Raw genomic sequence first — 19859 nt, 5'->3', positions numbered from 1 at the left:
GAAGACGAGATGGCTGGACAGTGTTCTAGAAGCGACCAGCATGAGTTTGACCAAACTGCGGGAGGCAGTGGAAGACAGGAGTGCCTGGCATGCTCTGGTCCAGGGGGCCACGAAGAGTCGGACAGATTAAACGACTAAACAACAACAAGAACACATTTTTAATATATACAGCTTCTCTCCAGAGAATCCTGCGTAATGAACACAGCTTCTCTCCAGAGAATCCTGGGTAGTGCAGTTTGTTGGAGATGCTGGGAGTTGTAGTTCTGGGGGGAGGATCCCCCAGAGAATCCTGGGAACTGTGGCTTGTTAAGGATATTGGGAGTAAGGACCCCCTTCCCCCCAAACTAGAACTTCCAACACCCTTAAGAAGCCATGGTTCCCAGGATTCTTGGCCAGGCGGGGCAAAGCCCTGCGCTTTCAGCTGTACAGTCGGACGAGCTGCCAGAGCGCGCAGTTCGGCTCTGCCCTTATTAATCCAAATCCGCTGCTATTTGATCCGCGGGCGCGCACTATATCACCGGGGCTGCCTTTATTTATAGCTCCCTTGCTCATGCCGATTGGGATCCAACAGGCGGCTTGGGGACCGGTTGCTCCAGCCACTTGGAGCCCCGGGGGTCCCTCCTTCCTTCCCTCCCTCCCCTCCATCTCCCCTCCATCCATCCATCTATCCTTCCTCCCTCTCTCCTCCTCCTCCTCCTCCCTCTCTTCCCTCCTCCAGAGCGCTAATCATCTTGTTATTTCGCGATCACGACTCAGCGCGCGGCTCCTTCGCTCGCCTCCTCCTCGCTCCAACTCTGCCTGTTGGATGCGCTCTTTAGCTCCTGAGCCTCTCCAGACGGGGTGCCGGCTGCTTCTCCCCCCCTGCGCAACAGGGCTGCAGGAGAGAGGGACCCAGAATGGCCAGGATTTCTGCCCCCCTTCCTCCTCTTTTTTTAATGATAAAAAATTAAACCCCCTCTGAAAACCAAGATCGCCTGCCTGGCTTTGGGAGACGCGAAGAAGTGAGATTTCATTTGTGGGGGGCATTCATTTTTTGCTCCCGACCAGCTCAGGCAGAGGAGCGGATGAAGTTCCTTGGGCTGCCTGCTCCGGAGGGAGGCTGCCTCTTCGTGGCTGGGACCACCCGGGACCCCCTCGCGGGACACCGAGGATCCGAGGACGGGGGTCTCTCCCCATCGCCTCCTCCATCACTCCTGCCCTGGGCCGCCACCCTCCTCCTCCTCCTCCTCTTCTTCCAACATCGCCCAAGCTGGATTCTGATGGAATTAAAAAGATGTTTGTGTCCAGCCTCCTGGATTTCCAGAAGACCAGATACGCCAGGTAAACGTCTCCTCGGGAGTAAGCCCTGCTAGGTGCAAGGCGCTGGCTCCCCTGTAAAGGGAGAAATGCGGTCTTAGCTTTGACTTCTCGGTGAGGTCTCTCTTTCTTGCAATCCCAAGAATCTTTGCTCAGAAGTAAGTCACCCTCTCCTCAATTTCTTATGTATTATTATTAATAATAAAACATTTATATACCGCTATTTATTTATTTTTAAACCCCAAAACAACCACAGCGGTTTACAGTGATAGTACATCAAACAATACATAAACCCAGCAGGACTTCCTGGTAGATGCTCTTAGGATGGCTGCCTTAAAGAGAATTAGAGGAACATCGGGTTATATTGATGGGGTTGTTTTCCTCAGAACAGCCTTGCAAGGTCGGCTGGCGTATCTCCTTGGTGACACAGGTGAGCTGAGAGAAGGGCTTGGATAAAGCTACCTGGTAGGGGGACTAGATGATGCTAAGTCAGGGGCAAAACTAGGCTTTATTTCAACTGGGTCAAAGACCCAATTTGACTGTAACTTATGCTACAGATAGGTAGCCGTGTTGGTCTGCCATAGTCAAAATAAAAAAATTCCTTCCAGTAGCACCTTAAAGACCAACTAAGTTAGTAACTTATGCTTTATCCTTGGCCTTTTGCCTCCCGCTCCCCCCCCCCAAGATAAACTTTGAAATTACCTTCTGCCATTTTTTAAGGCAATCATCTTTCACCATTACTGGGCTTTATTTCAACCAGGTCAAAGACCCAGTTTGATGCCCCTCCATCCGTATTCGCACACACACAGGCTGGGAGCCTCAGTGGTGCCCCTAGGGAGGCTTCACCGGGGCAAAAAAAACCCCCCTAGCTAGCCTTCCCCCCACCCGCAGCTCTGGCTCTGGCTAAGTGTGTGTGTTTAGGGGTTGCAGGGCTTCTGCAACTTTTAATAGTTCTGTAACGGGGAGTGTTGCACAGCCCCCAACATCTCCTTAAAAGCTGCCAGCAAAGGAGAGCTGATTGCCTCCCAAGGCAAGGCCCTTCCACCATCAAACAGTAATTATTATTATTATTATTATTATTATTATTATTATTATTAATGCCCTGCCCATCTGGCTGGGTTTCCCCAGCCATTCTGGGTGGCTCCCAACAGAATATTAATATTAATACAGTGGTACCTCGGGTTACCTAGGGGACGCGGGTGGCGCTGTGGGTTAAAGCCTCAGCGCCTAGGGCTTGCCGATCGAAAGGTCGGCAGTTCGAATCCCCGCGGCGGGGTGCGCTCCCGCTGCTCGGTCCCAGCGCCTGCCAACCTAGCAGTTCGAAAGCACCCCCGGGTGCAAGTAGATAAATAGGTACCGCTTACCAGCGGGAAGGTAAACGGCGTTCCGTGTGCTGCGCTGGCTTGCCAGATGCAGCTTTGTCACGCTGGCCACGTGACCCGGAAGTGTCTCCGGACAGCGCTGGCCCCCGGCCAATAGATGTGAGATGGGCGCACAAACCCCAGAGTCTGTCAAGACTGGCCCGCTCGGGCAGGGGTACCTTTACCTTTACCTTACCTCGGGTTAAGAACTCAATTCGTTCTGGAGGTCTGTTGTTAACCTGAAACTGTTCTTAACCTGAGGTACCACTTTAGCTAATGGGGCCTCCAGCTGCCGCCGCACGATTTTTGTTCTCATCCTGAAGCAAAGTTCTTAACCCGAGGTACTATTTCTGGGTTAGCGGAGTCTGTAACCTGAAGCGTCTGTAACCCAAGGTACCACTGTAATAATAATAATAATAATAATAATAATAATAATAATAATAATAATAAAGTGATAAAACATGAAACATTAAAACCTTCCCTAAACAGGGCTTCCCTAAACAGTACTTCCCATTCGCAAGTGCCCCCCCCCCCCGGTGTTTAGCTAAAATCTGCTTCCCATCGATCTCTGCCTCTCGGCTCTAGGCCTGTCCTCTGGAGCGACAGAGAAAAAGCCTGCTTCATCCTCCATGTACATCTGTAGAGGTGAGTCAGATGTGGCATAATGAAAGTTTATTTTTTAAAAAAATTGCCTAGCATGGAGAAAATGGAGAGAGAAAAGCCCCCTCCCCCAATATAACACTGGAACTCGTAGGCATTCAATGAAGCCGAAAGTTGGAAGGACAGATAAAAAGAAAGCCCCTTTTCAGTGTTAAACTTTGGAACTCCTTGCTGCAGGAAGCAGTGATGAACTAGGATGGATTTAGATGAGAGTTAGACATGGAGGAGGGTAAAGCTATCAATGACTGCTAGCTATGGCTTTGCCCTGGAAGCAGAAATGTTTTCAAATACCAGCTGGGGGGGGAACCACAGGCGGGGAGAGGGCTGTTGCTCTCAGCTCCTGCTTGTGGGTTTCTCACTGGGCCATCTGATTGGCCACAGGTTCATGAAATCGTAGAGTTGGAAGGGATCCCGCGAGTCATCTAGTCCACCCCCCGCCGTGCAGGAATCTCAACTAAAGCATCCAGTAGATGGGCCGTTGGCCGGATCCTGCAGCTGCTGTTTGCATGTTCGTTGGGGAAAACACTTGGGCTCATAGTAGCCATCATTCGTGTGACTGGTGAGGCTGAATGCTATAATAATAATAATAATAATAATAATAATAATAATAATAATAATAATAATAATAATATATTATTTATACCCCGCCCATCTGGCTGGGTTTCCCCAGCCACTCTGGGCGGCTTCCAACTGAACATTAAAAACAATACAGCATCAGACATTAAAAACTTCCCTAAACAGGGTCGCCTTCAGTGGTCTTTTAAAAGTAAAATAGTTGTTTATTGCCTTGACATCTGCTGGAAGGGCGTTTCACAGGGCGGGCGCCACTACCGAGAAGGCCCTCTGCCTGGTTCCCTGTAGCTTTGCTTCTCGCAATGAGGGAACCGCCAGAAGGCCCTCGGTGCTGGACCTCAGTGTCCGGGCAGAACGATGGGGGTGGAGATGCTCCTTCAGGTATACTGGACTGAGGCCGTTTAGGGCTTTAAAGGTCAGCACCAACACTTTGAATTGTGCTCGGAAACGTATTGGGAGCCAATGCAGATCTCTCAGGATCAGTGTTATGTGGTTCCGGCGGCCGCTCCCAGTCACCAGTCTAGCTGCCACATTCTGGATTAGTTGTAGTTTCTGGGTCACCTTCAAAGGTAGCCCCACGTAGAGCGCATTGCAGTAGTCCAAGCGGGAGATAACCAGAGCATGCACCACTCTGGTGAGACAGTCCGCTGGCAGGGAGGGTCTCAGCCTGCGTACCAGATGGAGCTGGTAGACAGCTGCCCTGGACACAGAATTGCCCTGCGCCTCCATGGACAGCAGTGAGCCCAAAATGACTCCCAGGCTGCACACCTGGTCCTTCAGGGGCACAGTGAGGCATGTCTGTCAGATTGTTCTGCTGTTGGATTTGGGTGTGCAGATCTGACACAATCTCTGTGGCTAGCAGAGATGTCTCGTGTGGCTTAGAAACTGTGGACAGAAGCTGGGAGGGTGGCCACAAGCCCCACTCGGCAAACTGCCCTCTCCACCCCTGAAGAGAAGAGATGCCCTGCTGATCCCACCCTGCCTTGGGAAACAGAAGCGTCCTTTGCGCTGATCCAGCAGGTTTTGGTCTCACGTAGGAGAAAAGAGAATTTCGGTTAAGTAAGTGTAGCTTTCATGGAGCAGGAAGTTGTTGCACTTCCTGGACTCCTGCACCACAGTTGAACAGAAAGTGATTTGAGGCACCCGAGATAGACCCACACAGATTTCTGACTCAGCTTTCAAACAATGACATACCCACCCTCCCTTGCAAGTATATGGCTGAAATGAAGAAACCTGCAGGGCAGGGCTTCACCAGGTGTGAGCTTACATGTGAAAGGACTCTGAGCTCTGTTTGGTCCTGGTATTCATTGCAACAAATTCCTGGGCTCAGAATTACATAATTTTAAGTTTGGCGCTCCGGTTGCTGGATGTCAAGACTTCTGGTGAAAAACAAACTAGATCCCAGAAGCCCAGATCTCAGAAATCTTGCACCCGCCCCACAAATGATCCAGGATTCTTCATTTCCACTTGTTTAGCTCAATCCCCAAATCTCCCTTTTCTGAGCACAGGCTGCTTCCAGGGAGAACCTCATGGAGCTAAATTGCATTTTCTCTACGGTGCTTTGCAGCTGGCGAACTGTGATTCAATAGCCAGAAATGGGATTGATTATCCAGGCAGCCCTCTAATGGTTCCCTGTGGGGTGGGGTGTCTTCCACACACCCCTTGGAAGTTGTTTCATCATACGACTTGCAGCAAGTAACTTTGCATGAACTTACAGAATCATTAAGAGTTCATGCGATATTTGAAAGATTATTGTAAGCAATTAACATCGCTAGCAGTGTTGTCTGAAGACTTGTAATGAGATATTTTCTATCTTTCTATATTTATTTAAATTTCGAGCAGTTCTGAAATGAGTGTAATTAGAATTGGAAAACGTATAACTTGCAATAATATAAAGGTGAATTTCAAAAGGCATGAGGCGGGAGGGAAGGAAGTCGATAGGCTCTAAAGAGTCAGGGCGGTAAAGTGAAGAATGATGATGTGAATGCATAATATTAAATGGAAAACAAATAAAAATTGTGTGTGTGTGTGTGTGTGAGAGAGAGAGAGAGAGAGAGAGAGAATGTGTGTGTGTGTGTGTGTGTGTGTGTGTGAATGTGTGTGAATGTGTGTGTGTGAATATGTGTGTGTGAGAGAGAGAGAGTGTGTGTGTGAATGAATGTGTGTGTGTGTGAATGAATGAATGAATGTGTGTGTGTGCGCGTGTGTGCATGTATGAGTTGGAAGGGACCCCAAGGGCCATCTAGTCCAACCCTCTGCAATGAAGGAATCATTTTTTTAAAAAATATATCATTATGAGGCAACTGCAAGGTAACCACCCTGCCCTAGTCCTCAGCCGCTGGTCATCCTAGTCCCTGCTCCGGAGCTGAGGCAAGGTGGCCCCCATCCTCCATCTGTGCCATGGTCAGCAGTGCCCATTTGCCTGCTCCTTCCTGGTCAGTTGCCCAGTTTTGTCGGAGTCCCATTGTTGAGCAACAGTGTTCAGAGCTCGGTGGAGTGTGAGGCCAAACAAGCAGAAGATAAGAGTCTCTGAGACAGGCTTGGCAGAGTCCGTATCCGAAGTCAGGTCCGTTCTGAGGGTCAGGCAAACAGCAATCTATGTAGTCAGGCGGCCAGGGAATCCGATGATCACAAAGCCAAAGGTCCAAATGGAGAACAGGAAACAGCAAGGTGGGACCGGGAACCATAGATGTTGTTTCCAGCATCTGACCTCTGCTGAGAGCTTTGTTTCAGAAGACTGAAGCCAGTTGGTTCCCATTTCCTCCCTGTCACTGAAGGCTGGTGAGCTGCAGGTGGAGTCACTCTGTCTTCCTCTTCAGGCCAGGTTGACTCTTGGCCCATGACAACTTTGCTCCCAGCAGGATTGGGAAAGCGTCGCTGCTCTTTCTCCAGCCTCTTGCAATCAGAGCTGCCAGGTCATGATCATCCCAGACTCTGAGACTTCAGGGCCCAAACCTGAGACCTAGGGGCAGACTCTGATCTCACAGGGATGCGTCCTGGAGACGGAAGTTAATTGGGAGCAGGGCAGGGCAGGTACCCCCACCCTGAGCACCTATGCTGTAATTTGCAGCCAGATCCTGCTGGACTGGAGTTTGCAAGCTGCATGCACAGTCTTCTTAATTATTTGATGGTGATGGAAGGCACTTTTGCCCACCCAGAGATCCGAGCCCTCCCTGTAAGGGGTCAGGCAACCTTGGACACTTCGGGTCAGGCCCAAAGGTTTGGCAACCATCCTTGCCGCTCCTCTGTTGCTTGAAGAGGGCAGCTGAACAGGTGCTGAAATATGAACCTTGGCAGCTGCCCTGGTTTCTGGGTAATCCCCTTTCAGGAGTGGAAGAAATATTTAGCTGGTTCCTCCCAGCTTTGAAGTGCGGTTTCCGAGTTGCAAGTAGTCACATTCCCATTTTACGTTGCACTTCCCGGCCTGGAAAAGACTCCGTATTCAAGTGATTACTGGGGGAGGAAATACATGTATGTATTATGGGGGAGCCAGTGAAGTAGTTTGCAATCAGAGATTTGCCTCTCTCTCCCCCCCCCCTCTCTCTCACACACGGAGCCAGTGTGGTTTAGTGGTTAAGAGCGGTGGACTCGTAATCTGGTGAACCGGATTCGTGTCTCTGCTCCTCCACATGCAGCTGCTGGGTGACCTTGGGCTAGTCATACTTCTCTGAAGTCTCTCAGCCCCACTCACCTCACAGAGTGTTTGTTGTGGGGGAGGAAGGGAAAGGAGAATGTTAGCCGCTTTGAGACTCCTTAGGGTAGTGATGCAGGTGGCGCTGTGGTCTAAACCACTGAGCCTCTTGGGCTTGCTGATCAGAAGGTCGGCAGTTCAAATCCAAGCAACGGGGTGAGCTCCCATTGTTTGGTCCCTGCTCCTGCCCACCTAGCAGTTCAAAAGCACTTCAAAGTGCAAGTAGATAAATAGGTACCGCTCCTGCCGGAAGGTAAACGGCGTTTCCGCGCGCTGCTCTGGTTCACCAGAAGTGGCTTAGTCATGCTGGCCACATGACCCGGAAGCTGTCTGTGGATAAACGCCGGCTCCCTTGGCCAGTAAAGTGAGATGAGCACCACAACCCCAGAGTCGTCTGCAACTGGACCTAACAGTCAGGGGTACCTTTACCTTTACCTTTAGGGTAGTGATAAAGTGGGATATCAAATCCAAACTCTTCTTCTCTTCTTCTTCAGTTGTCTTGCCTAGCAATGGACTGGATGGGAGCCAACAAACTGTAGCTCAGTCCAGATAATACTGAGACACTGTAGTGGGCAGTTCCCTAAATCAGATGGACGGGAAGTTGCCTGCTCCTGAGAGGGGTCTTCTTTGGCGATCCCTTGTAGCCGAGTAATTTGTCTTCCATAAACACGGTTTTAACACTGAGTCCGTAAGTGACTGTGGAGGCCTATTCTGGATCCACACGTCCTTCCACAGTGGGGACATTGGTTTCCGGGTGGGAGTTGATCACGGTGTGGATCTGCCAAGTGTGCCTTCCTCTTAGCACATTTCTCCCTTGTGTCCTGAGTTCGAGTGTCTTCAAAGCCCAGGACGTTTTTGGTAAAGGCTGTTCTCCAATTAGAGTGCTCACAGGCACATGTTTCCCAATTGTTGGTGTTTATACAACATTTTTAAAGATTTTCATTGAGACAGTCTTTAAACCTCTTTTGTTGATCACCAGCATTACGCTTTCCATTTTTAAGTTCAGAATAGAGTAGTTGCTTTGGAAGACGATCATCGGGCATCCGCACAGCAGGACAAGTCCAGTGAAGTTGACGTTGAACAATCATTGCTTCAACACTGGTGATCTTTGCTTCTTCCAGTACACTGATATTAGTTCGCCAAGTGATGTGTAAAAAATTTTGGAGACACCGTTGATGGAATCTTCCAAGGAGTTGGAGATGGTGTTTATAAGTGGTCCATGTTTCACAAGCAGACAGTAAGATTGGTAGTACAATAGCTTTGTAAACAAGCATTTTGCTTCCCCTGCAAACGTCCTGGTCCTCAAACACTCTGCACTTCAAACGGGAGAAAGCCGCACTAGCAGAGCTCAGGCGATTACCTCTGAAGGAGTGGTTACGTAGCTTGGGGTACCTCTATGCTGCCGCCTGAGGCACAGGTGGCCTCGGAGGTGCCTTCCATCAGCTTGGGCTGGTGGCCCAGCTGCAGCCCTCTCTGGACAGAGATCAATAGTTTTACTTCTGTTGTCTATGTCCTGCTAACCTCTAGGTTAGATTACTGCAACACATGTGGGGCTGCTTCTGGAGACGGTTCAGCTGGTTCAGAATTTGGCAGCCAGGTTGCTAACGGAGGCAAGATGGTTTACATCCACCCTGGCCCAGCCACACTGGCTGCCAATCAGTTTCTGGGCCCAGTTCAAAGCCTTAAATGGCTCAGGACTACAACACCTCAAGGGCTGTCTCTCCCCGTATGCTGACTCTGTGATCACCATCTGAGGCCCTTCTTCGTGTGTGTCCTCCGCAGGAGGTCCGGAGAGTGTCAACACGAGAACAGGGCCTTTTCTGCAGTGGCTCCCCATTTGTGGAACACTCTCTCCAGAGAGGTTCTTCAACCAGGCTTTGGGCTGGTTAACATTCTATTCAATATCAATCTATATATAGATACAATATATTAGCAGCAGTTCAGGATACACCTCAGCAACCAGTTGCTGGAGACTGAGGGAGGTGAGACAGTGCTCTTGAACTCGAGTCCTGCTTGTGTGTTTCCCACTAGGGCATCTGTCTGGCCATAAGAGGGTGTTGGACTAGATGGACTGTTGGCTTGATCCAGCAGGCTCTTTTTATTATTTGTTTTCACTTCTTGAGTCTGTTCCCCTTCATCTGCCTCTTTCTCAAAATCCACTGTCCGGAACTGGACCCACAAGAGCTGACTAGGGCAGCATAAAATGGAAATGTGACTGCTTGCAACTTGGAAAGTGCAGCTCTGCTTTCCAGGGAGAGGGAGCAGGAAATGTGTCTGTCTGCCCCTGGGAAATGGGGGCAGTTGGGGAACAAGTAAAAGCGCCTGTTTGTCCAGATCATGTAACTTGGTGGCCTCTGACGAAGCTTATCTCCCGATTAAGGCAGAGGGAGCTTTGGGGTTAAACGGGGTCAGGTTATTCTTGGCTGGCATTGGTATGGGTGACCTGAAAACTTGACCCGACCAGGTTTCCTGTGAGCCTCTGGACTCAATTCTCTGGACTCGTTCTATGCCTACCGTGAAGGTGCAGCCAAGTGGATTATAACCAGGTCACCAGGCAAATGCCGCTAGAGTGAGAAAGCTGAAGTGGTGCCAGGCTGTGTACGGGCCTCCCAGGACTAAAACGATGGTGCCACGGTGTGTGATTGGAGCACCACACCTCCGGGTAGCAGCAGTCAAGTTTAGGGGGGTGTAGGTCTTCCTCACCGATCTTCCGAACACACCTCTCGCTTTTGCAGCAAAAGGCATGAGGGTCTGCCAAAATTTGCAACAGTCTCATAGGTGATAACAAAGAACGAGTGTCAAATGTAACTGTCTCTATTTTGACATTCAGTTTGGCTGTGTGCGACTTTCAAACAAACTGCAGAACAAAATACTGTAGAGATCTTACTATACAATAATAATGTAAGGATGTCATCACACTGCAATTCACATTGCTGCCAACAGGTGCTGCTGCAAACCACAGCGAGAACAGCAGCAGTGCAGGACGATGAGGAGGGAGATGGAGATGGGGCGGGAGGCAGGCAGGGCAGGGGGCCCAGAAGAGCAGGCGAGCAGGTGGGTGACCTAGGCAGGCAGGCAGGCAGGCAGGCAGGCAGGCAGGCAGGCAAGTGAACAAGCAAGTAGGCAGCCTAGATGAGCAGTCTAGGGGGAGGGCAGCCCAGGTGAGCTGCAGATAAACAGCCAGGACAGGACAACCCAGCTCACCAGCAACTATCCTGCCCTAGTGCTGCTCCTTCCCTTCTCCTCACCCTCTGCAGCTGAGGCCGAAACAGTTGCATTGATGAGACACAGGTGATATTTGGAGGGGAGCAGGGGGCCTGATTTGAGTGAGCTGTAAGGTGAGGTCCGATGGGAGGCAGGGATGGGCCAGGAAATTTTGCTGCTTGAGGGAAAACAGTTAATGGTGTGTGTCCCTCCCCCCCTGCCACCGCCACTGCTTCTGCCACACTTCCCTCACCACCGATGGAGGTGACTGGAGGCAGTCCAGAGGAGCACTGAAGGCAGCAAGGGGGAAAGAGGCCAGAGAGGAGGAAGAGGAGGGCAACAAGCAAAGGAGGCCACCCCTTTCAGCTGTCTCCAGCCTGCCACCTGAAGCAACTGCCTCACTATGTCTCGTGGGCAGGGCTGGATATAGGTTTGATGAGGCCTTAAGCTCCTGAAGGTAATGGGGCCCTTTATATGTCCAGCTGTCCTTTCCCAACAACAAATTGTCACTGTTTTTTGCGTTGAATATATGGTAATTTATGGACCTAATAGGTATCTAATGCCATTTGCACATGTTGCCCTGCAACCAGTCCATGCAGAATGTAGGCACCCTATATATTGTTGTTGTTTAGTTGTTTAGTCATGTCCGACTCTTTGTGACCCCCTGGACTCCTGTCTTCCACTGCCTCCCACAGTTTGGCCAAACTCATGCTGGAAGCTTTGAGAACACTGTCCCACCATCTCGTCCTCCGTCGTCCCCTTCTCCTTGTGCCCTATATATAGAAAGGAGCAAACCAGTGATACTTGAGGGAGCAGGCTAGCAGGTGGGGCCCATGACTTACATCACAGGAGCCTACACTGTTTCTGTATGTAGGTTTTACTTTATTTGTATTTTTATCTTATATTTTGGAAATGTCCATCCAGTTCCCCCCCCTTTAATTTTTTGGGGGCCCCCAAAAGAGTGGGGCCCTGAGCTATAGCTTGTTTAGCTTATACGTAACCCCAGCACTGCTCATGGGTTGACTGGCCCCAGTAGGAGGGGGTTGACTAGAGGTGGAAGTGGTAAGGGGGTGGGTGGGTTGGTGAGCAGAGCCAGCAAGAATGCAGCCCCCCCAACATGCACTTAAGAGGCCAATAGCCTCAGCTCAGCTGCCCTGAAGCTCCCACGTTTGTAACCGTGACGTTTGCCACATTCCTCTCTGATGGGGGATTATGGATTTACCTCCTGGACCGCGGTCCCAAATTCAGCTGTGACGTAAATGGCAGGCAGTGTCAGTTATGAAGCGATCAGGTTCCCGTCCGGGGATTATCTTACTGCCTCTCACCAGCCGTTTTTCCGCTTGTTTCCTCCCCCTGGTCTTTGCCACCTTGGAGGTATGGGTTACATTTGTTTTGCGTGACCCAAGGATGCCCAACCGAGTATGAATTACACTTCTTTGCCACTTTAACACTTGTTGAGTGTAAGTGGGTCACGGGAGGCTGGACACATCGGCACAGGTCTGCTTACATCTCCCTTGCAGCAGAATTGGGGTTTATTATTATTATCATTTGATCAACTTTCTCCTTGCTTTCAGGATTTTGGAACGACACACCGACTTTGAACTTTAAGCTGACTCCTATTAACCAATTAAGCAGGGTTGCTTCCTTTACCTCTTCTTTTTTAAAAGAAAGGGGCCTACACTAAACAAAATTCTAGCCAGTGGCTGTGCTTTCTGCAAGGTCGCTTAAAGTGTGGGTGTTTGGTCATTTGGATAGCTTCTCTGCCCTCAAGGAGACATTCGGGGTTCGTGTTGTAGTCTGTTATTTTGGCCTTGAGGCGCCTTCTAAATGGGTGTTTCACTGGAGAGCAAAGGTGTGTTCTTTGAGGGGTGCGCAAACTGTGACATGACAGGAGCTTATAAAATTAGACAACTTCACTAGCATCTCTCGGTATTGTGAACAACACCGAACTTACCTTTTGTTGGTATCTTCATGAAGATAAAGAAAACAAAAGACTGAATTAAGCATTTGAAACATCTATTGAAATCAGACATTACAAGTTCATCTTAGACTGGGTAGTTCGCAAGTCTCTGTGGCTTTGCACAAGGTTTTGTATTTTTCTCAGAAGATTGATAAAGAATGGATAATTATTTTGGTAATTATTGTGTGTGTATTAGTCGCCAACGTGTTGCATGAGTTGTACTACTATAAAATTAGACATGGCATGGAGAAAGGTTTCTGCCCCTCTCTCATAACACCAGAACGCGTGGATATCCAATGAAGTTGAATGTTGTAAGATTCAGGATAGGGAAAAGAAAGCCCATCTTCCACATAGCTGAACTTTGGAACTCCCTGTTGCAGGAGACCAGAGATGGCCACCAACCAGCTTTAAAAGAGGATTGGACAAATTCATAGAGGAGGAGAGAGCTACTGAGAGCTGCTAGCCAGAATGGCTCTGCTCGGCTTCCACAGTCAGAGGCAGCAATTTTTTTGAATCCCAGTTGCTGGAAACCTCAGGACGGGAGAGCTGCTCTCGTGCTCAAATCCTGCTTGCTGGTTTCCCACTGGGGCATTTGGTTGGCCACAGTGAGAACAGGATGCTGGAAAATATGGGCGAATGCCATGATCCAGTGGGTCCTTCTTGCATTCTTATCCCTCCTAACTTGCAAGTTCCTTTTCTTAGCAGAGTTTCACAGGCTGGTTGCAGGCTTGTTTAAGCCTCTCAATATTAGTGACATGATAAGTTCCCTTGTGGGACGCGGGTGGCGCTGTGGGTTAAACCACAGAGCTTAGGACTTGCCAATCAGAAGGTTGGCGGTTCGAATCCCTGCGACGGGGTGAGCTCCCGTTGCTCGGTCCCTGCTCCTGCCAACCTAGCAGTTCGAAAGCACCTCAAAGTGCAAGTAGATAAATAGGTACTGCGGGAAGGTAAATGGCGTTTCCATGCGCTGCTCTGGTTCGCCAGAAGCGGCTTAGTCATGCTGGCCACATGACCTGGAAACTGTATGCCGGCTCCCTCGGCCAGTAAAGTGAGATGAGCACCACAACCCCAGAGTCGGCCACGACTGGACCTAATGGTCAGGGGTCCCTTTACCCTTACTTTAAGCTCCCCTTCTTGGGAGAAAAGCAATGACAAATGTAGACAGCATCTTAAAAAGCAGAGACATCACCTTGCTGACAAAGGTCCGTATAGTTAAAGCCATGGCTTTCCCAGTAGTGATGTATGGAAGTGAGAGCTGGACCATAATGAGGGCTGATCGCCGAAGAATTGATGCTTTTGAATTTACCTTTACCTTTAAGTCCCCTTATATACCTCTTAAAAGAATGAACACGCCACAATCTTGTGTAAAGTATATAAAAGTAGTTTACTCACATCATCAGTTCACAGTTGGATCCCTGAAGGCAGACTTAGTTACAAAGATATATACATGTGGGTCTACCCCATATGGGGGGGGGTAATCCCAGTGACTACAGATTGGCAGTCACTGCAGTTCACATGACGAAAGGAAAATGGAGAAGGAGGGAGGAGGGTTGTGTGCCTTGTGCTTTTGTTACCTGGACAGGTAAGGTCACGTCCACCTCTAGTCACATGCAAGAGGAAGGATACCCCAGTCCAGGAGGAAACAGGAAGTTTTTGACTGGCTGGACCAAACATCCCCTTGCATATCCACTCTAGGAAAACAAGGAATGTCGTATTTGTCTGCTACATATGTATCACATCCCACAAGCCCAGCCTCTCCTGGGGAGTAGGGGTAAAACGTAGCCATACCACCTGCCCCTTCTACCTGAGCTCCCCTTTTCAGGAATTGCCAAGGCCTTGTGGGATACCTGGCCATATGAACTGGCAACCATAGTCCGGAGAAGATGAATGAACCTTCCTGCAGTTGTCTGTCCTGCGAGCGAACCTCCCTTTAGCAGAGGTGCCTGTGCTGTTTTTTTAATTTTAAAGATTGTGTTTCTTCCGGAGGGGCGAGGGAGGCGGGGAGCCCCATGCAAGCCAGAATCTGTGCGGAGCTGCCCTTTCAACACCTGGCGCTCCAGATGGGTGCGTAGGAGATGCATTTGGTTGTTCAAAAACAGGGGACAGGACATGCGCGCTTGAGCACATGCGTAGGTGTTTTGGCAGAGACGGGATTATTTCCACCCATCTCTCTTCCTCCTCGGTGCTGGAAACCCTTTCCGTTTTGTCGATTGATGGGATGCATTCAACCTGGAAAAGAGGAGGCAGAGAGGTGATATGAGAGCCCTCTAGACTTGTTTTCTCCTGATCTGGAGGGTAGGACTCGAACCCAGGGCTTCACATGGCAAGAAAGCAGATTCCTACTAAATGTTAGGAAGAATGTTTTGATGTAAGAGCTGCCTGACATTGCAACAGACCTCCTCGGGAGGCGGCGAACTCTCCTTCCTTGGAGGTTTTTAAGCGGAGATTGGGTGGGCACTTGTCGTGGATGCTTTAGCTGTGATTCCTGCACTGCAGGGGGTTGGACTAGATGAACCTTGGGGTCCCTTCCAACTCTACAATTCTGTGATTCTATTATTTCTCTACTGCATTGATTTATGTTGGCTAATAATAATAATGATAGTAAATTTTAATTTATACCCCACACTTCCCGGTTCAAAAACCAGGCTCAGGGCGGCTAACAACAAATTTAAAACACTTAATTGTAAAAGCAGCATAAAATACAGTATAAAAACATGAATAACAATAAAATTCAGAAATCACTTTCGGGGAAATAAGCATTATATAATCCCCAGGGCTAGCTGGCTGAATTGGTCCTACTTGGGCCATTGAGGAGGCCAGGGGAGAATTAGCTGTGGGGTCTCAGAGCGGGGAATCTTCATAAAAGGGGAGGGGGAGGGAAGAGAAGGGAAATAAAAGATCAGGCTGAGTTCAAATTAAAGGCCAGGTGGAATAGCTCTGTCTTACAGGCCCAACAGAAGGAGGTTAAATCCTGCAGGGCCCTGGTCTCCTGGGACAGAGCATTCCACCAGGTTGGAGCCATCACCGAGAAGGCCCTGGCCCTGGTGGAGGATAGTCTGACTTCCTTAGGGCCCGGGACCTCTAAACTATGGTTATTCACGGACCTTAAGGTCCTCTTAATATGAAAGCACCCGTACTTGGGGATTCTCCCCTCCCTTTTTGGATCTGCAGTTTCTTTTTTACTGTTTTACAAAACAAAAAAGTTAAAATATAAACTAGAGGCTGTGCCACACTCTACTGGCGAAGCACTCCATGCTGCCACAAATGGGGCAGATCTTTTCTATGCTCATTTCCAGCCCTCTAAGGTGGGTGTGGCATGCATTTTCTGCTGGTTTAGAATGTAATTCGCTACCCAGAAGTGGCCTGTTTATAAGCGCAAGAGGGAAGGAAGACAGAAAATCCTATTTTCAAAGCTTGTAGTGAGAGCATTATCAGATTACAGATCGAAAGGATAAAGAGACCCAGAGTCCAGCCGAGGGGAATTAGCAAAAGGCCGACTGCTGGCTGCAAGCAGATGAACAAAAGTAAGAGAGAGTCTTCACTGAAATCAAGGTTTCATTACCTGGAGTGCAACACTTAGTGCACCCAGTTGTGCAAATCTAACTGGCAGCTTAAGATTTTAAGCAAGCAAGTGCTATTGTGACTATTATTATTAACAGCTGCGGTATCTAGTGCTTACAAAGCATGCCAGATTTTTGGAGCACCGTTAAATGTCTCTGCCTGCGTGCTTGATATCTAAAAGACATGATACAAAAGGAAAAATGATTGTGGAGGGATGAGGAAAACAAACACTGGGGCAGCTGCCAGGAGGACAGGATGCTCTCCCTCTCACCACGACAATCTTCCTTCCTGTCTTGATGCCCTGATAATTTAAAATATTTTTAAAGAGGTCGAAAAAGTTCCTCTAAGCTCCCTAAACACCACTGGAGTTTGTTAAAACGCATGCAGGAGGGGAAAGGGCTCCTGTGTTCGAATCCTGCTTGCAGGTTTCCTTTCCTTTTTTAAAAAAACAAATTTTATTGGATTTTTACAATTTAATATACAACCAAATAACACAATTTGCCATATAAACAAAAAAAGAAAAGAAAAAAAAACCCCTCCCTATGACTTCCCTCAACTTCCCCTTCTGGTTCTTCAAACATTTATTACTTCTGCTTAATTTTTGTCTTGTTTTTATGATCTTATACCTCAATACACTTAAATTCTTGCCATTTTTATACCAAATTTTCTTTCGTAATTACATCTTGCACTCAATTACATTCCATATTATTCTTTCTTGACCTTTCAACTTGGTCTTATCCAGCAGGCTCTCTTCATATTTTTAAAAACACATTAGAGAAAATTGCTTAGGTTAGATAAAATGTTGTTTCCCCTGCTGGTTTCTACAGCCACAGCTGGCGCTGTGAATCTCCAACCGTTTTTGACTCCATCCTCCTCCATCGTCTCCCGAGACAGACGGAAGCCAATGGAGATTACAAAGAGAACAGGACAGCGTGAAAGCTATCCCTGGTCTCTGGTCCCCAGTGACTTGGCAGTGAAGGGAAGGTTCTCTGCACGCCCTCAGAGGCACCCTTGCCTTTGCTCACCACGACGAACACACGTCGCAGCAGGGATGAGCCTCAGCATTTGAAAAGGAGCTCAGATTTATACTGAGTCCCCCGGTCCATCTAGCTCTCAGTTGTCTGCACTGACGGGCTGCAGCCCTGCAGGGTCTCAGAGAGAGGATGTTGCCAGTCAGAGATGGAAGAAGGGACCTTCCGCATGGATACCTACCACTGAGCATCAACGCTGGAAATAGGCTCCAAAGCAGGAGTCAGCAAACTTACCGCGCCTCAGGCCGGTGTCTCCAGTGCTGACCACGTGGCAAGCCGAAGAGTGTGTGCCAATTCACGTGTGCACACGCTATTTCTGGTGCACTTCCGGGTCGGAGGAGCACTGGAAATAGCTTGTGCCCGTGTGCACGGGCCTCCTCCGACCCAGATGTGCACCGGAAATAATGCTTGTGCATGCACACAACACTTGTGTATGCACACAAGCTATTGCCAGTGTGAAATAGAGTCAGTGTGGTGTAGTGGCTAAGAGCGGTAGTCTTGTAATCTGGTGAACCGGGTTCGCTTCCCTGCTCCTCCACATGCAGCTGCTGGGTGACCTTGGGCCAGTCACACTTCTCTGAAGTCTCTCAGCCCCACTCACCTCACAGAGTGTTTGTTGTGGGGGAGGAAGGGAAAGGAGATTGTGAGCCGCTTTGAGACTCCTTCGGGTAGTGATAAAGCGGGATATCAAATCCAAACTCTTCTCTTTCCAGTGCTCCTCTGATCCGGAAGTGGACAGCCACACCGCACAGCGCAGCGCAGCGCAGTGCTGGTAAGAGCGGGCAGTGGCAGCGGGTGGCAGGGATCGCCGTGGGCTGGATAAACAAGTCTCTTGGGGCTTATCCGGCCCACGGGCCTTAGTTTGGGGACCCCTGCTCCAAAGGTTGCTCTCTTAGTGGTAGTGCAGGCCTGGGACTGAACATGCATCAATTTGTTGCGCCTCACAGTCTCCTTCTGCGGCACAGCCTTCCTCGTTTTAGCTTCCTCGGTCCTTGGTTTCCCTGACAACTCCTTCCACCGACAGATGCTCAGAGCCTCTCCATGCTGTTGTTTCCCATCCTTGTGGCATTACCCCCCACCCTGGTTTTCCTAGCTGTTTTTTCTTCTTGCTGGCGTTCCTTTCATCCCAAAGACATGAATATCACACCCCAAATTGGCCTACTGCTTCTTAAAATCTTTAAATCGGGATTCTGCACCATTCTGAGTCACTGCTGCTGCTGCCCTGGTACCTGCGCCTCCCCTTCCCCCAAATCCTGCCATGCATTCATTCTTTTTATTTATTTTCCATTTAATTATATACATTCTCATCATCATTATCATCCACTTTACCGCTCTGGCTCTTTAGAGCCAATCGACTTCTTTCCCTCCTGCCTCATGGCTATCGAAATTCACCTTTATCTCATTGCATTTTGTACGTTGTCTAATTCTAATTACACTCATTACAAAACGGCTCAAAATTTAAATAAATATAGAAAGGTAGGAAATTTCTCATTACAAGTCTTCAGGCAACCCTGCTAGTGATGCAATAATCTTTCAAATATCGTATAAATTTACTCCGGTCCTTTTGGAATCCTTGATCATGCTGGTTTCGGATTTTTCCCGTCGGCTTTGCCAGTTCTGCAAAGTCCATCATCTTCATCTGCCCCTCATCTTTCGTTGGTACTTCTTCTTGTTTCCATTTTGTGGCTAAAAGAATTCTTGCCACACTTGTTGCATACACAAACAGTCTTTTATCTTCCCTTGGTGTCTCTTCACCCACTATCCCTAATAGAAAGGCTTCTGGTTTTTTAACAGAAGTATGTTTAAACGTTTTCTTTAGCTCATTTTATATCATTTCCCAGAAAGCCTTTACCTCTTTACAAGTCCACCACATGTGGTAGTAGAAGATACCCTCCCTTTCTTTACATTCCCAACACGCATTGGTTCTTGTCTTGAACATTTTAGCCAGTTTTGCTGGTGTTAAATACCATCTCTATATCATTTTCATAACATTTTCTTTAAGTTCACTGCATGCAGTAAAATTAATGCCTTCCTGCCATGCATTCACACACACACACACACAATTTCCAAAAATCATATACCATACTTTCTTATCTTATATACTGTTTTGGACTTCCATCAACCACATCTGAAGATTTTTCAATCTTTATCACTTAATTTACATTTCTTAATTTCTCTATTACTTTTAATTGTCCTTAACTAATAATTCTCTTCCTAGTCTTTCTTGCAATATTTCACATAATCCTCCTTACAAAACTTCTTGCAGTCCCACTAGCGTAATCTGTTTGTTACAATTGCTTTTCAAATAGTTCAAATATTTACTCCAGTCCTCTGAGAATCTCTGGTCCCGCAGGTTTCGAATCCTTCCTGTTATCTTATCTCATTCTGCATAGTCAATTAATTTCATCTGCCATGCTTCTTTTGTCGGTACTTCTTCTGGTTTCCATTTTTGTGCCAATAATATTCTTGCTGCCGTTGTTGCATATGAAAACAATTTACAATCCCGTCTATTAATATCCTCC

The 19859-nt window shown here is 48.3% G+C and overlaps 1 protein-coding gene across 1 annotated transcript in view; it reads left to right on the top strand.

Annotated features, from left to right (window-relative positions):
- Positions 1-438: 438 nt before the first annotated feature.
- MMD2 (monocyte to macrophage differentiation associated 2) overlaps positions 439-19859 on the top strand; it is a 41207-nt gene continuing 21786 nt past the window's right edge. Inside the window, exon 1 of the mRNA XM_082199922.1 lies at positions 439-1320. Within this exon, the coding sequence (XP_082056048.1) occupies positions 1274-1320 (47 nt within the window). The 5' untranslated portion in view covers positions 439-1273. The remainder of the gene's footprint in view (positions 1321-19859) is intronic.

This window comes from Podarcis vaucheri, assembly GCF_965113315.1.
Source record: "Podarcis vaucheri genome assembly, chromosome: 14".
In the NCBI taxonomy this organism is placed as follows: Eukaryota; Metazoa; Chordata; class Lepidosauria; order Squamata; family Lacertidae; genus Podarcis; species Podarcis vaucheri.
This window is presented reverse-complemented; position numbering and strand designations above follow the sequence as displayed.